This window comes from Schistocerca cancellata, chromosome 1 (assembly GCF_023864275.1).
Source record: "Schistocerca cancellata isolate TAMUIC-IGC-003103 chromosome 1, iqSchCanc2.1, whole genome shotgun sequence".
NCBI classification, from domain to species: Eukaryota; Metazoa; Arthropoda; class Insecta; order Orthoptera; family Acrididae; genus Schistocerca; species Schistocerca cancellata.
In genome coordinates, this window is record NC_064626.1 from 368258632 (window position 1) to 368278171 (window position 19540).

Genomic DNA, 19540 nt, shown 5'->3' on the forward strand with positions numbered 1-19540 from the left:
TCTCCTGCTTGCTGAGTAAATAAGTTACTTTGTCTTTCTCTTTACAGAGTCCTCTCATAAATGAACCTACTACTTAGCATTACAGCAAGGCATTGTTTTATCTTTCTTACAGTTTCACTTTGCAGCAGAGTATACTTGCCTTCTCCTTCAAAACTTTCATTCAAAACATCTTGAACAGCTTCTTCACTCGCTTCAAGTGTGTGCTCCCTCCATGTATCTCCATTGTCAGAACGCAGAATTATAATCTCACGTTCTTTGCCTCGAAGTGAGGCAAAGTGAGGAACTTCTATAATCACTGGTCTGAATACATACAAAAAAACATGTGTTAGACAATAACTTATGATGACAATAATAAAATACAGCTCTTAGTATGCCTGACCAAGCTGCACTTTGGATGAAAAAAGGCAAAGTAATTTATGTATTCCAAATAAAATGAAAATGAAACATTACATTTAGTCCCATTACAGTACACATCATTCATGCTCAAAAGCATGGATTACAAAGAATAAAATAATTGATTCCAACCACACAGTTCGCTTGATCAGACTACACACCACATTGATCACATATTCGTAACAGCTTCCATATAGTCAGATGTTTGGCAGTTTATAATTAAACTAAATTATATGATTGTTCAACAGCAGTACCTTGAAAAGACAAATATGACCTTTTTAGAGCACAGAGAAATTATGAATAGCGATTAAGAATTAAAGCCGGATTTTTTTAATCATCATCCATTTTCTGCAAAGGAAATTTGAAAATTTTCAGAACTAGTAAATGATTGCTGCTACTGTTGTGAACTTTGAAAAACATAAAAAGATATAAAGTTAAACTATAGCATTCCACAATTTGAGGCTTATATATACACATATATCTATAATAATTCAATCAAATTTGTCAGCTTCAATTTCATACTGTTTATAGGATTTTAAAGTGGAATTCAAATCTATCTGTTACAAATAAGTTTCCTTCCTGAAGGATTGCAATTGACACCATCGAGCAAAGATAAAAAAATTGTCATAAAGTAGATGACAAATCTAATTCAACACTGCAGTTACAGAATAATGGGAACTTACCCAAGGAATTTCGCTCCAACAGGTCCTAATTCAAGGATTCTGCTAGCAAGCGCCTCACCCTCCATTAAGGGAGGTGGATTTGATAACCTGTCCCTGCGGAGATAGCGGCATGTGATGCGCATTGGCATTGCCGCTTTACGTGGTGGAACAATTACACGCACTCCGGAATGTCTGCATCCACGCATTGCACCCCCACGAGCATCCACCAAGAAGCTCACGAGAAAACTATCAAAACAAGTAAAACTTTTAGAAATATAAATTCATTATCAACTGATCAAAAGAAGTCAGTACTTTTAATACTCTGGGACATACTAATATCAAAATACATTATTTTATGAGCATATTTGTGTGGTCTCAGTCTCTCTCTCTCTCTCTCTCTCTCTCTCTCTCTCTCTCTCTCTCTCACACACACACACACACACACACACACACACAGAGGGATGGAGAGAGAGAGAGAGAGAGAGAGAGAGAGAGAGATTTGTACATACTATTAGTCAGTTAAAAAGTATGTTCATTTGCTTCATAACTACATTAACATGTTTATACTTCTTATACACAAGTAAAACAACATAATATTGTGTTTTTATTTGATTGAGACAGACAAATAACCCTACATTTTCTTCACAGTAACACATAGTGGCAGCAAAATATCACAAAATAGGTATGTAGCAAGAACTTTCAATCAACCACAATGCATAGACAAAATCCAAGTACAGAAGATCAATCTTTTTGTGTAGCAAAGTTGAAGTGCAAAACATATAAATAACAATGACAGCACATAGGTTAGCCTCCAGGCTCTCTTCCCCTTTGAAGTAATGCCAGTAACCTGCCACTTCTAATGGGGAAAAATGGGGTTAGTTTTTCTCTCTTCACACTGAATAAAATTCTCAAGGTATTATGGGCATACTACAAGATGTCCACCGTCAGAAGGATGAGGGATATGGCAAGAGGTAACTGCCCTTTGCTCTTATGCAGTCTTAGGAGTGAAGTCCTTATGACGAACTTTAGCTATATCCTATTAGTGTGTCAAGCGGACTCATGGTGGTAGTTCAGCCTGTAAAATCAGTGTTGATGACATGCTATCATGTTGCTAAGACTTCTCATGACATGGTATAGTATACAGGGTTGAGAAAAATTATGTCATGCAATTTTAACCGTGGATAGCTGACACCAGTAGGAACCAGAACTACTAATGTTGTGCAGGTCGACAATGCACCATTTTTAAACTATGGAAATTTGGCGCCACAGACTCTGATTGGCCATTGGATTGCCCTGTTTCCATTGTTCTGTTGATGGGCAGTGCTGTGGTTGTCAGTTCACACATACAAACATCCCTAGCCCCATCACTGCCCCAAAGTGATATGCACATGTGTCAAATAGGTCTCACTGTTTGTCTCCACCTCACACATAAGCTTAGCTTCAGAGCACATACACATCACCTGCACTTTAGTCATACAGTAAGGATGGTGGTACAGTATTCGTTTGAAGAACAACGAGATATGGTTTTCGTTTATGGACTAGCTGACGGTAACGTGCATGAAGCTCGATGATTGTATGATGAATGATATCCAGCAAGACACCACCCACACCCACGGTCATTTACACAATTCACTGGCAACTCGGTGAAACAGGCTCATTAGGGGAATATCATGGTGATGCTTGGAAACCTTGAACACGACAGGATGCTGCATTTGAAGAGAATGTTCTCAAGCGCTTTGAGGAAGCAACTACAACAAGTATTCAAGCAGCTGGACACGACATGGGGTCACTCACTGGTTAGTCTGGGAGGTTTTGAGGGATGACAAATAGCATCCACTTAGTTTCCACCCTGTACAAGACCTAAATCCTGTGGCAAACTATGAACACATGCTAGGGTTTTGCTGGTGGTTTCTGTGACATGTTGCACGAAATCCTGACTTCCCCACTATTGTGTTGTTTACGGACGAGTGCACCTTCCACATGGACGGCCTTTACAACACTCGAAATGTTCATTATCGGGCAAAGGTAAATACTCATGTCACGTACATCTATGGATGCCAGAAACGATTTTTGTTCAAAATTTGAGCATGCATTGTGGGTGACCATCTGATTGGGGGCTGATCTGTCTGCCTCCTCGACTTACCGGGGCAAATTATCTTCATTTTTTGCAACAAACTCTAGCCGGCTTGCTGGAAGATGTTCCCCTGGACATATGGCAATGCATGTGGTTGCAGTATAATGGGGCACCTGCACATAACAGTTGTGCTCTGCGTGGATATTTAAATGAACTTTTGGACAGCCCGGTAATTGGCAGAGGTGCTCATAGGATATGGCCCCCACGATCATCAGACCTCACGCCATCAGATTTCTTTCCTATGGGGATTCTTCAAGTTTCCAGTTCACCCATCTGGATGCAAACCACCTTGAAACAAAGAGGAATCAATGGATTGCATTCAACATGCTGCCAATCACATCAGGACAATGCCAGGGAATTTTGAAACAGTTCAGAAAAACACCGTTTTATATTACCAACCTCACGTCGCGTCATAGGATCACCAGTTCGGGCACCTGCTTAAACTAAACAATGTCCTAGCTATAGAAAAGGCCTTTTTCATGACTAACACAATTTGTAAAAGGCTTTCTGTATGCAAACTAACATCTGTTGGCAGGTTTGTTCCCGGTACGTCTTATCATGAAATTACAATGGATGTGTCGGGACCCCGGCAGATTCGCCCCCAGGCCCCCAGAGTGGAAGGCTGGCGTGCTACCACCGAGCGTGCAGGCTGCCTTGGATACATTGCAATCTCCAGCAGGCAAATCATTCACAGTCATGTGTTGTCATGAGAAAACTATCAAAACAAGTAAAACTTTTCGTAATATAAATTCATTATCAACTGATCAAAAGAAGTCAGTACTTTAAATACTCTGGGACATACTAAAATCAAAATACATTATTTTATGAGCATATTTGCGCGGTCTCTCTCTCTCTCTCTCTCTCTCTCTCTCTCTCTCTCTCTCTCTATATATATATATATATATATATATATATATATATATATATACCTAAAAACAAAGATGATGTGACTTACCAAATGAAAGTGCTGGCAGGTCGACAGACACACAAACGAACACAAACATACACACAAAAATCAAGCTTTCGCAACAAACTGTTGCCTCATCAGGAAAGAGGGAAGGAGAGGGAAAGACGAAAGGATGTGGGTTTTAAGGGAGAGGGTAAGGAGTCATTCCAGTCCCGGGTGCGGAAAGACTTACCTTAGGGGGAAAAAAGGACGGGTATACACTCGCACACACACACATATCCATCCACACATATACAGACACAAGCAGACATATTTAAAGACAAAGAGTTTCCCCCTAAGGTAAGTCTTTCCGCTCCCGGGATTGGAATGACTCCTTACCCTCTTCCTTATATATATATATATAATAGAAGGAAACATTCCACATAGGAAAAATATACCTAAAAACAAAGATGATGTGACTTACCAAATGAAAGTGCTGGCAGGTCGACAGACACACAAACGAACACAAACATACACACAAAAATCAAGCTTTCGCAACAAACTGTTGCCTCATCAGGAAAGAGGGAAGGAGAGGGAAAGACGAAAGGATGTGGGTTTTAAGGGAGAGGGTAAGGAGTCATTCCAGTCCCGGGTGCGGAAAGACTTACCTTAGGGGGAAAAAAGGACGGGTATACACTCGCACACACACACATATCCACACTTATGGATATGTGTGTGTGTGCGAGTGTGCCATCAGGTATACACTCGCGCACACACACACACACATCCATCCACACATATATAGACACAAGCAGACATATTTAAAGACCAAAATATGTCTGCTTGTGTCTGTATATGTGTGGATGGATGTGTGTGTGTGTGCGAGTGTATACCTGTCCTTTTTTCCCCCTAAGGTAAGTCTTTCCGCTCCCGGGATTGGAATGACTCCTTACCCTCTTCCTTAAAACCCAAATCCTTTCATCTTTCCCTCTCCTTCCCTGTTTCCTGACGAGGCAACCGTTGGTTGCGAAAGCTAGAATTTTGTGTGTATGTTTGTGTGTCTGTCGACCTGCCAGCGCTTTCATTTGGTAAGTCACATCATCTTTGTTTTTAGGTATATATATATATATATATATATATATATATATATATATATATATATATATATATATATATATATCACAAAATTCTAGCTTTAGCATAGTTCTTGCAGTGGATCCTGATGAAGTTCAGAATTCCTGTGTGATGGTCCGGATAGATGTCTGCCTATTACACATTACGACCCTCTTCAACTGTCAGCGCTCTCTGTCAGCCAAACTCTTTGCCTCTGTATATGTCTGCTTGTGCCTGTATATGTGTGGGTGGATATATGTGTGTGTGCGAGTGTATACCCGTCTTTTTTTCCCCCTAAGGTAAGTCTTTCCGCTCCCGGGATTGGAATGACTCCTTACCCTCTCCCTTAAAACCCAAATCCTTTCGTCTTTCCCTCTCCTTCCCTGTTTCCTGACGAGGCAACCGTTGGTTGTGAAAGCTAGAATTTTGTGTGTATGTTTGTGTTTGTTTGTGTGTCTATCGACCTGCCAGCACTTTTGTTTGGTAAGTCTCATCATCTTTCTTCATTGTGTGCATGATTCGTCACTCCACACAACATTTTTCCATGAGGCATCATTTGGTATTTACTGGAGTGATGTGTAGCTTGTGAGCAGTCACTCAGTCATGAAATCCAAGTTTTCTCACCTCCTGCCAAACTGTCATAGTTCTTGCAGTGGATCCTGATGAAGTTCAGAATTCCTGTGTGATGGTCCGGATAGATGTCTGCCTATTACACATTACGACCCTCTTCAACTGTCAGCGCTCTCTGTGAGCCAACAGACAAGGGCGGCCTGTACGCTTTTGTGCTGTACATGTCCCTTCATCTTCCCATTTCACTATCACAACAGAGACAGAGGGCCTAGGAATGTTTAGTAGTGTGGAAATCTTGCATACAGACATATGACACAAGCACCCAATTACATGACCACATTCAAAGTCCGTGAGTTCCATAGGACACCCCATTCTGCTCTCTTACAATGTATAATGACTACTGAGGTCGCTGATATGAAGTACATGGCAGTAGGTAGCAGCACAATGCACATAATATGAAAAACGTATAAAAGATGAAGAGTTACTTAGCTTTCTTGCGAAGTCTTCCTTCAGAGCTAACAAATGCTTGTGCAGTCCCACACTCCTCCAGAACCTATGCACACACACAGCCATTCCAGTTTGGGGAACCACCTTCTCTACAGACATACTGTGAACTATTTTGCAAGTTCCTTTTGTAATATTTTGCCTCCAGCTTTAAACATTTCTATTGAAATGCCATCAACTTCATATTTCAAACAACTTTACAAACCTCATCTGACATTAACTTCATCTTTGAATGTTTGTCCAGTTTTCTCTCTATTGTTGGTTACTATGCCATCTGCTATCTTAAAACAAAATATCCACCCAATCTATGTCTGTGTCTTGTCTTCTTCATACTCTTTATTATTTTAATTTGTTTTAATTTGCCACATTTTCATTGTATATTCTCACATCACATAAAGTACAGCTGCCAACATGAATAACTTAGGAGGAGTTACCCAAGTGCAGCAAAGCAGCTTAAGTTATTCAATAAAGGCAGGTCCTCTGGACCAGACTGCATACCAGTTAGGTTTCTTTCTGATTAAGCTACAAAATAGCTCCATTTTTAGCAATCATATACAACTGCTCTCTCGACGAAAGATCCATATCTAAAGACTGGATAGCTGCACAGGTCACACCAATGTGCAAGAAAGGAAATGGAAGCAATCCCCTGAATTATAAATCCATATCACTGACAGTGACTCGCAATTGAGTTTTGAGACATATACTGTATTTGAATACTACAGAATATCTCGAGGAAACAATCTATTGACACACAGCCACCACAGATTCAGAAAATATCATTCTTGTCAAACACAACTGGCTCTTTAGTCACATGAATAATGAGTGCCATCAACAGGGATCCCAGATTGATTCCATATCTGTAAATTTTCAAAAGGCTTTTGACACTGTTCTTCGCAAGCAGCTTCTAATCAAACTGCCTGTGGAGTATTGTCTCAGTTGTGCAACTGGGTTGGTGATTTCCTACCAGAAAATGTCACAGTTTGTAGTAGTTCAAAGGAAGTCATCCAGTGAAACAGAAGTGATATTTGAAATTCCCCAAGGAACAGTTATAGGCCCTCTGTTATACCTAATCTATGTAAATGTTTTAGGAGATAATCTGAGCAGCCCTCTTATATTGTTTGCAGATGATGCTGTTGTTCACCATTTAGTAACATCACCAGAAGATCAAAACAAATTACTAAATTGAAAGGAAGGAAGCTTATTTTGTATTATCATGAAACAGGTGAGAGAGTGTGAAGACATTTTTCTGTTCTGGTGAAATCTTTCACAAAATTTCAATCACCCCAAACGTAAAAATCTCACACAGGCATAAATGGCCATCATAATAAAATAAGAGAAATCAGAGCTCATTCAGAAGGATTTAGGTGTTAATTATTGCCATATGCTATTCGAGAGGAGTCCATTTTTTTTTTTTCCTAGAATATGTTAAGGACAAACACACTGTTGTTCTTGACAAATTTCACTAATGTGTTACCTCTATCATTTCGGATATAATTTCTAAGCTTTCTCACTAGGAAATCATTCTTTAGTTTCCATCTTACTTTTGTAGCATTAAAATTGCCATTTGATTCTTGTGTAGCACGATTTGCTCATTTATACGGTTTTATTTTTTTAATTTTTTTCATGTGTCTCGCTACCATTTCTGAGATTCCTTCAATATGTGTAGTGCAGCATATCTCCTGTTTTAGCTTTGTTTAGTCTGTTTTTTCCTACCTCACTAGTTCATCTTCATAACTCACTTTTCTTCAGTTTAATGTTCATAAAAAAGTAGTATGAGGGTTTCTAAGGTCTATTATATAAACAATTTAGCCACACTTCATGTAGAAAGACACTGCACACATTTCTCATTATCACTGTTTATGTTCTGGCATCTATTTTTTGCTGCTGTTCTTTTTTATTGCCGCTTATTCATCTAGCATGGATCCTTACTTCCGCATCATTACAGTTCATTATACTATCCCTTCCTACTGCCTGGGGGCCAATTCACACAGAAATGGCATGGCACAGAAACCTGGTGGCAGTTAGTCTGGAGCCTGGTGCTGGCATGGCACTAGCAATGTGCACTGAAGTGGTGCTCTCAGATACATGTGGAATGGATCAGAAATGTCATCTTCATCAGATGAAGATATTGATTCACTGGATTTTCTGTAACTCGTAAATGTTCAGCAGCGAGGAAGACACAGCACACATCCATAATGGTTGAAGGGAGGTAAGAAATAGGTACATTCAACGTAACAAATGAGCTGAACGTGTATTCCAACTGTTTCCAGAATTTTTACAGAATGTATACTGCATTAGACAAAGTGAAGGGCAGCAATCAGAGAAAATCAGTGAAACTAGGTGCATTAGACAAAGTGAAGGGCAGCAATCAGAGAAAATCAGTGAAACTAGGATGTTTTGATAATAATTCGCATTGTTCATGTGACTTTCATTTGAACGTAAGCCTAAATATTGCAGATTTTGTGAGAGATGTTCAAAATATTAGGAGATTTTTCCAAAATTTGATAATCTGTATATATTTCACTGCCGTAGAACAGAAATTCCTCATTACAGGGCATAGTTTCCTACCATGTCACAGATATTTTGTCCTTATAGAGAGGAACAGAATATCCTTTCACCCAGAAAACTAGATTCCATTCATTGCCAACACTGAGGACAATGAATTCCTTTTATGAAAGATGGAACCAAAGGATTTAAGGAGTCTTAGTGCACTAGACCAAGAATTGCACAGAGGCTCATTTAAATAACTGAGTATGTCTGCCTACTCAGTTCATCTGACAGCCCTACCATACAAAACAGAAGAAAAAAGCGGAACACTCAGAAACTGTGGATTTGTTAAAGAATTGCAAAGAAGCCGAGAGGTACTGGAAAAAGAAATCTGCTGTGAGATTACACTCCAGCTTTTTCCTATCTTGTACAATAAATTTCTGTCAGTAAAAAAAGCCAAGAAGAAAGACTTTCTTGGCATATGACAGTATATCCCAGCTGAAGAATGGAATTTCTATGATCAAGTACCACAGTAATAGTAGATTTGCATGTCTGTCTGGCAAAATCCATTGACTGATAACAGAGAATGTGATGCTGATTGTACATGTTTAGTCTAATTGCAACAGGAATAGTATTAAATTTTTCTGTATCTTCTGCTACTGCTTGTGCAGATTTGTATTGCAATTAGCATTGTGTGTTTCACCCCATGCTGTTGGACTTTTTCAAAATAAGAAAGATGAACAAACCAGTGTTTCAGCACACAACACTGTAACTGTACACATTCAAGAGATAACATAAATAACTGTAACAAAATTATGCAAAATGGCACTTCACTTCATTTGCACTGCCTGCATTCATGCACGCCCAAACCAGTAAGTTCAAAATTGGTAAGCAAAAAGGTAAGCATTAAACACCCAGAACTCAGCATACTTTAGTTTTATCAGTAGCTAAATCCCATTTCGCAATCATTGCTCACTAGAACACACATCATTTGTTCAACAAAATGTAAACAAAAACAGTTATTAAACTGTTAGTGTGTGTATACAGTACATAGCTAACTCTGCTGCTCAGTCTGCAATTGTCTAATTCTAGTTTCAAAATGAAAGTAACTCTTAAAGCATTGTTAACTTAAAATGTGATTATAGCTGACTTCATAAACCACACATGAAAGAGAAACAAAACCACAAATCTCCACAGAATGCGGCGATAGTGTTGAAAGTGATGTGTTGTATCTCATCGGACTGAAACATCAAAATATATCACTCGTTGACTCAGTACGGAGAGAAGTATTACTCTCCTTCCACCATTAAAAACAATTTTGATATGTTAGGTATATTTTGTATGCAGCAATTTATGGCCTAAACCCCAGCAAATGTAAGCTGGTCAGTGAGTACATTTTTCACTGCAGACTTTTCAAAATAAGTCTGGTGGTTCACATATTTGCGAAGTATCACAATAACTATGGACAATAATGAAAATAAAAAGCAGTTCACTATCAAGTTGTCAGACTATAAGATGTGGAAAAACTGGCGTCTTTTACGGGGTACTCTCCTCAAAATCGAATGAGAAAGACTGCATAGCAGGGAAAAAGTGCAAATCCTAAACAGTGGTTTTTAATTTTTTACTTATAAGTAAAAAGCTCACTGAGAAACTATCTACAGAGACAAATGTAACTTTTATCTATACCCACAAAACAATTTTTTGGGTATATTGGATGACAATTCGATCCCACAGCTTTACTTCTGATGGCACCTCATTTTTTGTGGAGATAAATCTGTGAGAGTGAGTTGTGAGTAGTAATTGGAAAAGCAAAGGTTCCAGCTTCAAGTCACAGCCCTGCACACAGTTTTAGTATACCAGGATGTTTCAATTCAATACAGTTTTTAGGCAGGTATTATTAGCAACCATTACATGGAAAATGTATTCTTCAGGGATGCTTAAATGGATTAACATTAGAATTCCCACAAAACAGATTGCCTCTTATGCTAGAAGATGTGCACTGGCAGTATGACAGATAATGTGGTTGTTTCGTGTTGGAACACCAGTCAATACCATATTACTGCTCACAAACAACTCAACAAAAATCTTCTCAGAAGATGGTCAGAAGAAGGTCTAATTTTGTGGCCCACCTGATCACTGAATTTCACACCTTCACTTTTACTTGTGAAGACTACCAAAAGTTCCATGTATAAGGATTCAGAGTCAATAGGCACCACTTGAGCAACATGTGCATGCTGGAAGCATTCCATATATTTCTGTCCCTGTCTCACTTCCCCTTTAAGCCTTTATTCTAAGCAACCTTTTGGCATCTTTCATAATTACAGTCTTCCCATATTTCCACCCTCTTCTGCCTGTGACAACACTCTTTGGCCTGTACCATCGGTAACATTATTACATCGGAGGTTTGACATACCTTTAAACTTATAATTCTGAACTATATAAAGAGTTGAAAAACTTAGCAAGAAATCAGAACTACAACTTTTACTATATTGAAAAGATGACTTATGTTTTAAAAATACAAAAAGAGGGAAGGGGAGGAAAACTCATGGAAACTAACATAGCAGTTATGCTTGCTGTAATTCTTCTTTTTCTTTTTTGATTATTACAGAAAATGTGTTGAGCAATATAGAAGATAAAAGAGGAAATCTACAAATAATGCTTGGACTGGATGTTGTTTGACTTGCATGACAGCTGCCCTCATTCACATTTCCTGCTGGCTTCACCAACCGAATCTAGAAAAATGTTGAGACATATCCAAAACCACCAAGTTCCTCCATGATTCATATAATTCCTAAACTTACCACTATTTCTCTAGAGACTGCACAATAAACAGGATACATGATTTATTCCGGTATTAGCTGATTACTACAGTATGTAATGAAATACTCCAGATATCCCAAGCCAAATTATATCATTGGTTTAGAGGTGGGAAGTCCTGGTCATTGAAACTAAATATTTCAAGGTGCTGTATATAATATCTTTCTTTTCCCCCAGAATTTGACTGTAACCTGCATTGAGTAATGGCACCATACTCAGAAATTAATGTTCTTACTAACTGAAATGTGAGTTAGAAGGTGCAATGTAATTCATATCTAAGTGAGAGTTAAACAGGCAGCACATTACAATGCAGCAATTTATGACTAGTAATGCCTGACAGACATGAATCATGAAAGGCAAGCCTATGTGATTGTTTAATACTTTCACATTCTGCTTTTTAACAGAAGTTTGAGGATTACAGCTTGTGTTTAAATGATTTCATGCATTTTCATTTTAAAGTTATAACCATATGTAGAACGAAAATTGTTATTAATCTTTGGAAACTGATTCCTTTTTTCAGAAACTTATAAATGAACTGATTTTTTTCTCAGATATAAATCACTTGCTGTACACAAGTAACTACTACTGCATTCCAATACATGCAAGGAAGAGATTACTATAATTTTCTGAATATAAACTGAAGAATGTAATAACAAAACATAACAAAGCTCTGAACTCTTACTCTACAATAAACAATTCCTTTCTCACAAATTCATAAATTTTACTATAGGACCTGTCAGTGTGCATTAATATCACTTACAGGTACAACATTTTCTTAAATTCATAAAGTACATGCTACATTGATAAAATGGATAACATAAACAATATAAATAATCAGTTAAGTGAAGTCCTTGAAAATCAAGCAAAACTAAATTGAAATTGAAAGATGAGGCATATTCTTCAAGCTCTGATGACTGATATCTACTATACATAAAAAAATTGAAACAGTACACAAGTTTCTAATTACTTACATTCCAACAACATTTACTTTCACCAAAACAAAATAAATGCGTACTGCTACAACAGAACCCTCAGAGCTTTATCAAATGATTCCTAATTTTATATTGTAATCTCATTTGTCTGTTCCTTTCCAGAATACTTGTGGGGATGGGGATTATTTGTCTGCTGTTTGTTCTGACGTGTTTCATATCTTTAAAAGATGATTCACCTAACAAAGCCATAAAAAAACATAATTACCACTTAAACTGCTAGAATGCTTTGAAATGGGTGCTTTGTACTTTTGAAAAGATTTTCTTCTGTAAGATATGTGGTACAACACACTGATTATAGAGTTAATAAACAGAAAAGATATCCCCGCTTTCAGCCTTATTATGTAAAGGGCAGTAGAATGACATCTGTAGCTCCTGTGCCACAAATTCATTGACCAATACGGTGATATATGCAGAACTGCATTTCCAATGTGGAAAAATCTACTAGTTTTTCACCCATGCAAATGTCATCAATGACAATTTGATTACAGTATTTTTGACTTGTTTATCCACCCAAATTTTGTTTCCATCTCCACGTTAAAATACAGGGTGAAAATTCAACTGCAGCAAGACTTATGCCCAATTCTGTACAAGCATCATGCACTTGAAACTCAATGCAGTTTTCACTTTTCAGCTGTTTTTCATTAAATCAGTCAACTACTTCATGAGCCCTTGGTGTTCAATGAAATGAGTTATTTATTTATTTATTTATTTATTTATTTTTTAATTTTAGGATCAGAGGCACTACCTGAGGCTTAGTCAATTGTGGAATGTTTCTATCCTTCTTAACTTATTTTTCTTCCTCTTATTGTTTCTGTCTTAAACCTTTGCTTGTTGTGCCCTCTTTCATGCATCTGTGTTAAATTTCTTGATTTCATCACTGTTCTCTCCACAGTTTTATGGTATACCTAGTGATGGTTTACTGATGTGATGATGTTGCTTTATTAATTTTGGTATTTGATCATCTCTCATTCTTTACACAAAAAGTGTACTCGGTAATTTTCACAGTGATTATCATCAATGTTACCATAATATGGCATATGACATATGACATTTCTAAATAATGCTCATTGTTATTTTCAGGAAATTACTTGATGTGTTCTCCACTATTTCATGTTTCATTTGCACAAACATTCTCTTTTTTGCTTCATGAGTGCACAGACATCTTTCCCTTTTATCCCATTCTCTTGTAACAAACAATCATAAAGTTGTTGGGTTCTATTCTGAACACACTCACTAGTACTTAATGAATGAAGTTATCCAGTCTATCACTACATCCATTTGTCTTATCCCAACAAACACACACCGAATTTGAACCACTCAAAACATTTTCTAGAATACAAGATAACAGAATGACGTGCAATGTGATTTATTGCCACCACAAACAGCATGCAAACACCAACATTCCTTGATGTAAAACACATAGTTTTGCACTTACTTTCTCCAATGGGGAATGCTGTTTCACCAAACAAACAAAAAATCAAAGAAAAATGTTAGTCAGTTTCTAAGGGTACTTTTACTATTCTATAATTTATAAACATATAAAAACTCACAATCTGTCATGCCCTTTTTGTTAATTAAACACTACACTGATAGGAATTCCACACAAACAGTTAGATACAATGTATAATGTAAACTACAGCTAACTGTGATAAGTGATATGTGTTTATTTGAGACCCATGCCCATTAATAGGAAACACACCATTTTTCCTCCCTCATACATGCTTGTATTAATTTGACCACTTTGCCATGGTCAGCTTCTCCCCAGTTTCGGACTTAAATTTAAAGCAGGTGTACATCTGATGTAAAATCTTAATAATTAAAGTTCACGGTGTTATAAAGAAGTGATAGGACCTTTAACGTAAATCTATGCAACGTAACTATCATTAAAATACATGTATGAAACTAACCCCATAACTCATAAATAATGAATCAAATAACAAATAATGGGAAGTCCAGTTGAGAACATCAACAGTATTATGAAACTGATACATTGAAAGATGAACTGTTGAGTAACAGACATGTACAATGAAAAGACTGTTATGCATTTACCTTTCGGCCAAAGCCTACTTATAAAAGAAAACACTCACAATCATTCAAGCAAAGGCACCTCAAGCACACTCAGGTGTTGTGGAAGTGTGGTGTTCCATCACCATACCTACCTCCATAACATCCTGGTCCATCCCTACGCCACTCCTAACGTCGGCCCCTTGACAAAGGGATCATATATCTGTGGAAAACCCAGGTGCAAGGCCTGTCCACTCCATCCAGCCAGCACTTCCTATTCTAGTCCTGTCACAGGCTTATCCTACCCCACCAGAGGCTGGGCCACTGGTGAAAGCAGCTATGTCATATACCAGCTCTGCTGCAATCATTGCACAGCCGTCCACATGGATGAATGGCTATTGGCAAACTGTGGCCAGGAAAAAAATGGATAACACTATGACAATAAATGCAGCTTAAAATAACATGCTTGGTTTCAATGGCTGCTTTACAATATGAGCCATCTGCATTCTCCCTTCCACACCAGCTTTTCTGAACTGTGCAGAGGGGAGTTATAGAACACACTCTCCACTTCCAAAACTATCCCAGCTTCAACCAACAGTAACTTATTGTTCATATCACCTCTATCCAACAAGTTTCGCCCCCTCTATCCTAAACCACCTCCCAATTCAAGTCCTCTCACTGGTACTGTGCACCACTCTTTTCCCCTTCTCTGCCCCTCTCCTTTTCTGCTCCTATGCCTCCCACCACCACAGCCTCCCGATGTTGTGCCTGGCAACTCTGACCTGCTGCAATCTAGCCCTGCACAGTCTGCCAGATAGTGCTCTCCCCCACTCCCTCCCACCATTCCCTACTATTCCTCATCCTTTCGCCCCACCCATGATTGTGCTTTTGTTCAATGTGACTGTTGCATTCGGATTGTAGTGGTGGGAGACAGTGCTGATATATATGTGTGTGACGTGCATTTGCTTGGGTGGATGTGTGTGTGAGGCGCACTTGCTTGGGTGGATGTGTGTGTTTTTTCTTTCCTGAAGAAACTTTGGCTGAAAGCCAAGTGTATAACAGTTTTTCATTACAGCTGTCTGCAACTCAATAGCTCACCTTTAACTGTGAGTTGCAACTTATCCTTTTCAGAATATTGTCAATCAAATAAAAAAAATTCAAAAACGCAGTAATTTTTTTGCTCAAATTTCAAACAGAATTCTAATTTCAACATTTTCTGTCATAATACATTTTCTCTCCAAAATATTTTCATTTTGTAAAAAACAGTCATTTTAAATTATTTACTGCATATATTAGATAAGCAACATACTAGCCTAGTAACAACAGATGTCAAATTTTGACAATAAAACAATTTAGTTGCAGAAATACATGAGCACTGTGTTTCACATCTGAGGTTTACTTCATTAGACAGTGCAAGAACGCAACAGATATGCCAACAAATATTAGGGGGAGACAGAATAAGTAATTATCCATCACAGAGAACCTAACTCTCAGAATTTCAACAGTCCATGTTCCAAGAGGGGTTAAGTGCCATGCTACTTTCTCAAACATACATTTCATATAATGACCACAATTGTACAATTACTGAAATTTGTGCTTTACAGAGAGGTATCAAGATTCTTTTACCAGTGTCCCATGGGACTGAAAAAGGAAAATTGATTTTGGTGCACGATGTAGTGCATGCTACACATCATTATAGCCCGAAGCATACACACATAGGTATGTGTAAGTATAATCAAGTCTGTGTACTGAAGTACTCAGAACTCAGTTCTTCATCACTGAATTGCACAAGTAATGTATACTTAAATCTTCAACACTATCATTCAGTATTCTGCAGAAGTGTGGTTTGGCTGGCTGGCAGTTCTATTGTGGAGAAAAATGTTCAAAAACAGCAGTGTACCATGTTTCCACTGACATGTCACAGCTGATGTCACTGTGAGCTCATCACCATGCCATCCAAGTCATAATATCACACACTGGTTGCTCTGCAGTATAATATGTTGACACACGAAATATTTTCCAAGTTGTGAGGCTAAAACATTACCGAGTCTCAGTTTACTTAAAATCTGTGAAACAAATACTAACAAAGAGATAGAGGGGCTGGCCAGTACTTAGCTCAGTACAGCCGATAGATACACAAAAAACAGAACCGAAAATTTACGTTCCTAGCTTTCAGAACAAATGTTCCTTCATCAGGGAGGAGAGAGGGGAATCTACTTTCCCTTCTTCCCTTTCTTTCCCCTCTCTCCTCCCTGATTAAAGAACATTTGTTCCGAAAGCTAGGAACGTAAATTTTCGGTCCTGTTTTTTGTATATCTATCGGCTGTACTGAGCTGAGGTAAGTACTGGCCAGCCCCTCTATCACTTTGTTAGTATTTGTTTCACATCTTTATATGAGATTTTCCATTAATCATTTACTTAAAATCTCTTAATCTTGTAATTTCATCCATTCACAAAGCCCTGCAATGTACCTTCTGTATGTACAATTCTGTAGAAACAACAGTTTCTTTGTAAGTTTCTTTCAAAGAGAGTTAATCAGATGCCTTGGAATATTAGACACACAGTGAACATGAAACAGTGCACATATTCAAACATTCACTGCAAAATGATTAGTACCAAATGCACACTTCTGAAAGTCACAAAAGAATTTTACAAATTGCTGCTATAAAATAAATTTAAGAACACTTATATAAAATACGTTAATAACATATCAAAGTATTGCATAATGAAATACATTAATCTATTGGGCCTTTGTGACAAAGCACTTACTCATTCCTGAGAAGACAGAGAAGAAGAAAGTGCATAACTTTCATCAACAAAATAACTCTGCAGCCTTCTGTAAAGATGGAGGGAAAGAAGTTAAAACTGTACGGGTATGGCAGAAAAACATTTTAACCTATTTCTTATTGTTCCTAGACTTGTCTTGCAGATACAGTACACTAGGTCCTGACTTATGGCAAAATTATGAATAACAGTTCGATCCTTACAAGAAATATCTCACATACATAGAACAATCTGTGATGACTATTGCATTTGCAAGGATTTAATATTCTAACACAAATACCTTTTCATTACTGTTGCAACTAAATTTCAAAATAAAAATATGATCAATGTAAGTATATAATTTTATTTAAAGCAAAATATGGCCACAGCTCAGCTGTACAGTTTATAAATCTAAACACTGAATATTTTTATGGCAAGGAAAACACAATTATATGAATCTCTAGTCAATGAAATACCTTTCACGCCACATCGCTGCTGATAATGGAATTGGTCCAAGGCAAGCCAAAGAATCATCAAGTCTGTTTAAAATGATGCTGCACAAGATGAAGGGAAAAAAATCATGTGGTATTAAAACTGCCTGATATTTGAGTAAGTCTGTGAGTGGCATGCTTCCAGGCAACAGGCAGGTGCAGAACAAAAATTGTATGATTTGCAAACATGATGCAGTTGCTTAAAATCTTTCCAAGTAACACTGTTGGTTGAGCATGCTTGACACTTCCGTATTGTAAATACAGTAATTCCAAAATCATAGTTTGTGTATTAATTTAAAGGATAAATTTATAACAGAACTGCACAAAAATAACTTGGTGTGATAAGTAAATTACAATACAGATCATGCTTTTGTTAAATAGGTCTTTGCGTTTCAGGCTCACACTGCAACATACAGTGTCCAATAACAGTTACTTAGCAATGTTTAGAAATATGTACAACTGAGTCATGGCATTCAGTAAACAGTAACACTTATTATCCTTGCAATTACAGTACACAAGAAGTAGTTTTACAGCAAGACATGTTTTCTTGACATGCATGACAGGGTTTGAGTCTCACACACTAATGTTAGTTGGTATAAACAAAAAGTTAAAAAGAGCACAATAAATATTTGACAATTGTAATTTACGTATTATTGTCGATTTATATTAATACAATGATCTTATTTTCTTTAAGGATATCATATATACAATGGAACAATGATGTCCTGTAAGTTTAAGCTGATAAAAAGTGGATTTCAGTCCTAAAGAGTTTGATGAAGTGTGCTCATAAAAAATTGATTATTTTTCCAGGTGACTTCCAAGTTCAGAATATAGTAAAATAAGTTACAAAAGTTCATAATAGTAACTCCTCTGTGTAGTCTCTCAGAAAAAAATCATCAAATATACCTCATACAAAATAAGATCTACTAACATATAATTAGAGTTATATCTTTAACCCCTCTTCTGTAGTTTATTAGTGGTCAAAATTGATGAGTGAATTTAATTAAAACTGTACACATAACACATTCCTGCCTTTAAATCTCTGACTTTTTTTATACAGATTATTTCTCCAAATAATTGATATTCAAAAAATGTAACAAAACTGTTAAATACGTTCACACAAAACACACACACACACACACACACACACACACACACACACACACACACACAAGTGGTGGCCTGGTTTGAGCACTGTAATCCTTATGAGTATACTGACAAAATTTTCTTGGGCTTCCAGCCATGTCCAGTGGCTGATATCTTATGACTATAGGTTGATCAAATTCAATAATCATTTAAGTTTGGCAATTAATAATCTCTCTTCTAAGAGTATAATGATGGGATGCCCACAAGACTTGATTTGTGGACCAGTCCATTTGCAAGACTATAACAACTACACATAATGAGAGAAGCAACAGACATGATAACAGCAGCAGATAATATTTCAATTGTGATGTCTGGAGAACCTCTTCATGCTACATACATAAGAGATAATGCTTCAATTACTGCTTTTGATGAACAGTGAAAGAACTTTAAACTGAATGAGGAACACAAACAACCCTTTAAAAGGAGGGGGAAAATAGATGGCAAGTTGATATGAAATAAAGTAGCCAAAGTAAGAATTAAAATTAAAAGAATAAAATGTATTATATGGAACTACCATACAGACTACTTAGCACCTCACTGCATTTACAAGCAATATAACAAATTCTGTTCCGTCACAA

The 19540-nt window shown here is 37.2% G+C and overlaps 1 protein-coding gene across 8 annotated transcripts in view; it reads right to left on the reverse strand.

The window, feature by feature from the left end:
- The window catches only part of LOC126174843 (ankyrin-2-like), a 310128-nt gene that overhangs the window by 55900 nt on the left and 234688 nt on the right, over positions 1–19540 (reverse strand). For 7 of the 8 annotated variants that reach the window (XM_049921257.1, XM_049921264.1, XM_049921291.1 and 4 more), the window contains 4 exons: positions 17802–17879; positions 13994–14011; positions 1077–1301; positions 140–300 (listed from right to left, as the gene is read on the reverse strand). In XM_049921257.1, the coding sequence (XP_049777214.1) occupies positions 140–300; positions 1077–1301; positions 13994–14011; positions 17802–17879 (482 nt within the window). The remainder of the gene's footprint in view (positions 1–139; positions 301–1076; positions 1302–13993; positions 14012–17801; positions 17880–19540) is intronic. The other variant, XM_049921232.1, reaches the window with a different exon arrangement.